The 6,521-nt window shown below is 57.5% G+C and overlaps 1 protein-coding gene across 1 annotated transcript; it reads left to right on the plus strand.

Annotated features, from left to right (window-relative positions):
* Nucleotides 1–48: 48 nt before the first annotated feature.
* Nucleotides 49–1,338, plus strand: LOC116547619 (double homeobox protein 4-like protein 4). The gene has a single exon (XM_032273508.1). It carries the CDS (start codon nt 64–66, stop codon nt 1,336–1,338), a length of 1,275 nt encoding a protein of 424 aa, XP_032129399.1. The 5' UTR covers nt 49–63.
* The last annotated feature ends 5,183 nt before the right edge of the window (nt 1,339–6,521 follow it).

Consider the following 6,521-nt stretch of genomic DNA (forward strand, 5'->3'; position numbering starts at 1 on the left):
GGGAGCCCGCCGGCCTCTGTGTGCCTGTGACTGTCCGTGACACTCGGGCCCGGTCTCCCCGCGATGGCTCTCCCCACGGCTCCCGGCAGCCCTCTCCCCGCCGTAGCCCGAGGGCGAGGACGGCGAAAGAGGCTCGTTTGGACTCCGAGCCAAAGCGAGGCCCTGCGAGCGTCCTTTGAGCGGAACCCGTACCCGGGCATGGCCACCAGACAACAGCTGGCCCAGGCCATCGGCGTTCCGGAGCCCAGGGTCCAGATCTGGTTTCAGAATGAGAGATCGCGCCGGCTGAGGCAGCACCGGCGGGAATCCAGGCCCTGGCCTGGGCCAAGCGGCCCCCGAGAAGGCCGGCGAAAGCGGACCGCCATCACCCAATCCCAGACCGCCGTGCTCCTCCGAGCCTTCGAGCAAGAGCGCTTCCCGGACTTCGCCACCAGGGAGGAACTGGCCAGAGAGACGGGCCTCCCGGAGTCCAGGGTTCACATTTGGTTTCAGAACCGAAGGGCCAGGCATCCAGGCCGGGCTGGCGGCGGACCCGGGCCCGCCGGCGGCCTGTGCGACGCGGCGGCCCCTGGCGGGTGCCGCTCTCCTCCCTCCTGGGTGGCCTCCACCCACACCGGGGCGTGGGGGGCGGCGCTTCCCGCACCCCACGTGCCCTGCGCGCCGCCTGGGGCTCTTCCACAGGGCCCCGTCGCGAGCCAGGCAGTAAGGGCCGTGCCCCTGCTCCTGCAAGCACAGGCGGCGCAGGCAGAAGGCACCTGGCAACCCGCCCCGGCCCTCGGGGCTTTCGGGTTCGCCGCCCCGGCTCCTCCGGAAGTGGCGTTCCCCCACCCTCAGAGCCTTCGGGGGCCTCCGCACCCGAGCACATGCCAGGAGGAGCGGGACGGGCAGCACGCCGGCCTGCCGGGGACGTGCTCCGTGGGACAGCTTGGGCCCGCTCCAGCCGACTCGCAGGGGCAAGGTGCGCTCGTGCCACACAGGGCCCACCAGGGTCCTCGGTGGGGCTGGGGCCAGGGGCCCCAGGTGGCCTGGGCGACAGGGGAACCCCAAGCCGGGCCACCTCCACCGCCACAGCCCGCACCTCCGGAGGCCTCCGCCTGGCAGGGGCAGATGCCCGCCCTGCAGGCGCCTTCCCAAGGCCTCCAGGAGCAGGAGGAGCGCTCGTCTGCGCTCACCTCCAGCCTGCTGGATGAGCTCCTGTCGACCCCGGAGTTTGAGCAGCAGGCACGACCTTTCCTAGAGACGGAGCCACCGGGGGAGCTGAAGGAGGTGGAAGAGCTGGCTTCGCTGGAACCACCCCTGAGCGAGGAGGAATACCGGGCTCTGCTGGAGGAGCTTTAAAAGGTGCGCGCGCGGGTTGGGGAGGGGTGGGGGCAGGGCGGTGGCCTCTCTCCCGCTCGGCTTCCAGCAGCGTGTCTTGCCCTCCCGCACCCGGGGCGGGGCAGGGCAGGGCTGTGCTGGCATTCTGTCCCGAGCCGCCTACTGCCCGTGCGCGGGTCTGCAGGCAGCCCGCTGCGCTTCGGGGGACCGGCCCAGGCAGAGCTCTCATCCCTCCGCGCAGCCCTGCCCCCACGCCGCCACCCCGCGTCCTTCAGGAGGGTGGGCAGAGGGCGCGTTTCGCCCCCGAAACGCCGGGCCGGGGCCCCAGGCAGGCCCGCTCTCCGTTCCGCGGCACGCCTCTTCTGCCTCCCCGTTCTGCCCACCGGTCACTCGCACACCGCACACCGCACACCGCACACCGCACACCGGTGCCCCGCCGGCCTCCCCGCGGGCACACACCGAGCAGCGCCTGGCAGCTCAAGGCGGAGCAGACGCGAGGCCACGCCCCCACAACCCTCCTACCCCGCGGGCAAACGGAAGGGCAGCGTTCTCCCGGGCGGGCCCGCAGGAGGGAAGGCGGGAGGAGATGGGGAGAGGATCCCAGACAGAGAGGGAGGGACCATTGAAGGGAGGAAAGGACGGAAGGGAGAGGGGGAGGAAGGGAGTGAGATAGGGACGCAGGGTGGGAGGTAGGCTGGGACCCAGCACCTAGGTCGTGTGACGCTGTCCTCCTGCCTCGGCACTTTCTACTTGGGGCTTTGGGACACGCGTCTGTGCTCCTAACTCCGGTGCTGTGATTTTCTTCTCTTGCCTCCTATCTGCTCACATGGGAGTCAATCACATATCGCTGGGCCCAGTACCAAGTTACATTCCTTTTGTGTCGTGACCCTCTTCTCAGAAAGCATTGTGACATGTCGTTGAGTCCACAGTCAACGTGACGTCAGTCTCCTGCATGAACTCTCGGAGCTCCACTACACAAAACGATTGCCTTGTTATACCTCCTCTTTGCCCACAGGAGAGGATGTGACCTGTCTCTGGGCCCAGCACCTAGGTGAGGTCACTCTGCTCTCCGGACTGGGCTACGCTTACAAAACAAAGAGCCCAGCACACAGGTGCTGTGATTTTATTGCCTGGAGTCTTGCCCGCGGGAATCATCGTTCCATCCTTTTGGTCTCTTCTCCTAGATCATGCGTGTCTCCTTTTCTTCCTGGGAAGCGTCCACCGAGGAGACTGTGACATATGACGTGACTCAGTACCTGCCTGGTGCGCCTCTCGTCTAACGCCTTGGCTTTTCCCACTGGGCTGATCGTGACATGTAGCTGAGCACGGCTTCTAGGTGCTAGGTTCTTTCACTGTTCCCTCCTTCCTTTGTCCTACCCACAGGAGGTGCTGGGATATAGTTCTAAGCACTTCACCTAGGTGATGACCCTTTTTTGGGCGCTCCCCTAATATGGGATTGTGACATATTTCTGGACCTGCACCTAGGCGAGGTTCCTCATTTCTCCTACCTGTTACCTGTTACGGGGAAATGAACAGATATGGGTGGGAGTCTGCAGAAACCACGATTCTTGCCTCCTCGGAAGAAACAGCTCCACCGAGGGCCATACAGCAGGAGGGACCGAGGCAAGATTCAGAGCGGCAGTCAAAGTGTATTCAAAACCTATGGATCAGGAACAAAAGGAAGGAAAGTACACATGGCAGAGTGCCAAGTGGACGGCTCAAAGGCAAATCCAGGATGTGACCTTTTGACTTGGGTTTTTTTTTTTTTTTAATTTTGTTTTCATTATTTATTGTCTAATGTAAATTCTCTGATATTAACATAACTTACTTTTGAATTAAATATTTTTTCTATTTACCGTATGTGCAAAAATGTATTTAATATGGACTCTCTCAGGTTTTACTTTTATTCATATATATTTTTATGACTCTCTGAAGTTTTCTAAGCTGTCATTTTTTCCCCAAATTTATGACATTTGCAGGGTTTTACTTCTATATAAATTTTCTGATATTGAACAAAATTTCAGCAATCGGTTCAGTGTGCCTCTAATACAAAATGAGTAGAAGATCTGTGTTGCAAATAAATTCACTACAACTCTCTTTGCGTTTGTAACGTTTGTCTTCCAAATAAATCCTCTTGAGCACTTTAAAGGCTTCTATTTTCTGAGGAATCTTTCGAAAAAACTGCACTTTTCAAGCTTTTATTAAGTACAAACTCTCTGATGTAGAGCAAGATTGTGAGCAGATATTAAGCACCTTTCTACTCTCTTTGTATTTGTACATTTTTTTCTCAAGTACAAATGCTTTCCTGTGCAAGAAGTTGAGAGCGTTGTTTAAAAGTTTTGCCACATCCTTCATACTTGTAGAAGTTTTCTCTAGCATCAACTACCTTACCTACAATCAAGTGTGTCAACCATTTGAAGACTTTCTCACATTATTGATATTTCTACGATTTCCCACCAGCACAATTTCTTTTATATTTGAAAATGTTTGAGGTGTTGTCACAGGCATTATTACAACCGTTGGGTTTGTAGAGTTTCTCTCCAGTAGAAATCATCTTATGTCTGTTAAGAATTGAGGATTAATGAAGGGCTTTACCCCATTCTTCACACTTTATGGTTCCTATCCATTACGAATTATCATACATATAGTAATATTGAAGGACTTGTTAAAGACTATTCCACATTCTTCATATTTGTAGGCCTTCTCTCCACTGTGACATTTTTACGTGTAGTGAGTGTTGCAGATTGGTTAAAAGCTTTGCCACATTCCTCACATTTGTAGGGTTTCTCTCCAGCATGATTTCTCTTATGTCTAGTAAGGTGTGAGGATACTTTAAAATCTTTGCCACACTCTTGACATTTGTAGGGCTTCTCTCCGGTATGAATTCGCTTATGTGCAGTAATGTGTGAGAACCAGATAAACCCATTGCCACATTCTTCACATTTGTAGGATTTCTCTCTCCCGCTCGGCTTCCGGCAGCGTGTCTTGCCCTCCCGCACACAGGGCAGGGCAGTGCTGTCATTCTGTCCCGAGCCGGCTACTGCGCGTGCCCGGGTCTGCAGGCAGCCGGCCGCGCTTCTGGGGACCGGCCCAGGAGGAACTCTCATCCCTCCGCGCAGCCCTGCCCCCAAGCGAAACCGCGGACTTCAAGAGAGCGGGCAGAGGGCGCGTTTTGCCCCCGAAACGCCGGGCCGAGGCCCCAGGCAGGCCCGCTCTCCGTTCCGCGGCACGCCTCTTCTGCCTCCCCGCTCCGCCCCACCGATCACTCGCACACCGCACACCGCACACCGCACACCGCACACCGCACACCGGTGCCCCTCCGACCGCCCCACCGAGCAGCGCCTGGAAGCTCAAGGCAGAGCAAACGCGAGGCCACGCCCCCACAACCCTCCTACCCCGTGGGCAAAAGGAAGGGCAGCTTTCTCCAGGCGGGAGGGAATGCGGCTAGAGATGGGGAGAGGATCCCAGACAGAGGGGGAGGGAGGAGTGAAGGGAGAAAAGGACGGAAGGGAGAGGGGGAGGAAGGGAGTGAGGCAGGGACGCAGGGTGGGAGGTAGGCTGGGGCCCAGCACCTAGGTCGTGTGACGCTGTCCTCCTGCCTTGGCACTTTCTACTTGGGGCTTTGGGACACGCGTCTGTGCTCCTAACTCCGGTGCTGTGATTCTCTTCTCTTGCCTCCTATCTGCTCACATGGGAGTCAATCACACATCGCTGGGCCCAGTACCAAGTTACATTCCTTTCCTGTCGTGACCCTCTTCTCAGAAAGCATTGTGACATGTCGTTGAGTCCACAGTCATCGTGTCGTGAGTCTCCTGCATGAACCCCGCCCACGGAGACCACTGTGACGTAGCTGTGGGAGCTCAGCTACTCAAACCCAGTGTCTCGTTATACCTGCTCTTTGCCCACAGGAGAGGCTGTGAGCTGTCTCTGGGCTCAGCGCCTAGGTGAGGTCCCTCTGCTCTCCTGACTGGGCTATGCTTACTAAACAAAGAGCCCAGCACACAGGAGCTGTGATTTTATTGCCTGGAGTCTTGCCCGCGGGAAGCATCGTTCCATCCTTTTGGTCTCTTCTGCTAGATCATGCGTGTCTCCTTTTCTTCCTGGGAAGCGTCCACCGAGGAGACTGTGACATATGACGTGACTCAGCACCTGCCTGATGTGCCTCTCGTCTAACGCCTTGGCTTTTCCCACTGGGCTGATCGTGACATGTAGCTGAGCACGGCTTCTAGGTGCTAGGTTCTTTAACGGTTCTCTCCTTCCTTTGCCCTACCCACAGGAGGTACTGGGATATAGTTCTAAACACTTCACCTAGGTAATGACTCTTTCTTGGGAGCTCCCCTAATATGGTATTGTGACATATTTCTGGACCGGCACCTAGGTGAGGTTCCTCATTTCTCCTACCTGTTTGTTACCTGTTACAGGGAAATGAACTGCTGTGGGTGTGAGTCTGCGGAAACCACGATTCTTGCCTCCTCGGAAGAAGCAGCTCCACCGAGGGCCATAAAGCAGGAGAGACCGAGGCAAGATTGAGAGCGGCAGTCGAAGTGTATTCAAAACCTATGGATCAGGAACAAAAGGAAGGAAAGTACGCATGGCAGAGTGCCAAGTGGACGACTCCTAAGGCAAATGCAGGATGTGACCTTTTGACTTGGGTTTTTTTCAATGTTGTTTTCATTCTTGATTGGACTTGGGGTTTTCTGTGTTGGAATACCTCTGGGTTGTCTTTTTTGAGACGGAGTCCCGCACGCTCGCCCAGGCTGGAGTGCAATCGGCCGATCTCGGCTCTCTGCAACCTCCACCCCTCGGGTCCCAGTCATTCTCCTGCCTCAGCCTGCCAAGTAGCGGGGATTCCAGGCGTCTGTAATTCCTGGGGAACCCCAGAGGGCCAGCCCCCGACGTCCCGGCTGTCCTTCCCCCTCCCCCCGCCGCTCAGGCCCCAGCCCCGACCACCCCCCAAGGCCCTGGTCCCTGTGGTTTCTGGCTTGAGAGGGCGGGCTACCCCGCCCTTGGTCCCCGGAGCTCATGCATATTCAGGAAAGGGTGGGGCCGCCAGGTCTCTATAAGAGCGGCCGCTGGCTGGCGGGCCGGACTCCTGGCTTCACCTGCCTGCGGCGCGGTGCAGGTGCAGGTGCAGTGCAGAGGTTGGCTGAGGCGCACGGGAGCCCGCCGGCCTCTGTGTGCCTGTGACTGTCCGTGACACTCGG

This window comes from Sapajus apella, unplaced genomic scaffold, assembly GCF_009761245.1.
Source record: "Sapajus apella isolate SASKATOON/1434 unplaced genomic scaffold, GSC_monkey_1.0 scaffold3826, whole genome shotgun sequence".
NCBI lineage: Eukaryota > Metazoa > Chordata > Mammalia > Primates > Cebidae > Sapajus > Sapajus apella.

Excerpts from the sequence above, each read along its gene's own strand:
- LOC116547619 (XM_032273508.1), top strand. The coding sequence starts at position 64 with ATGGCTCTCCCCACGGCTCCCGGCAGCCCTCTCCCCGCCGTAGCCCGA.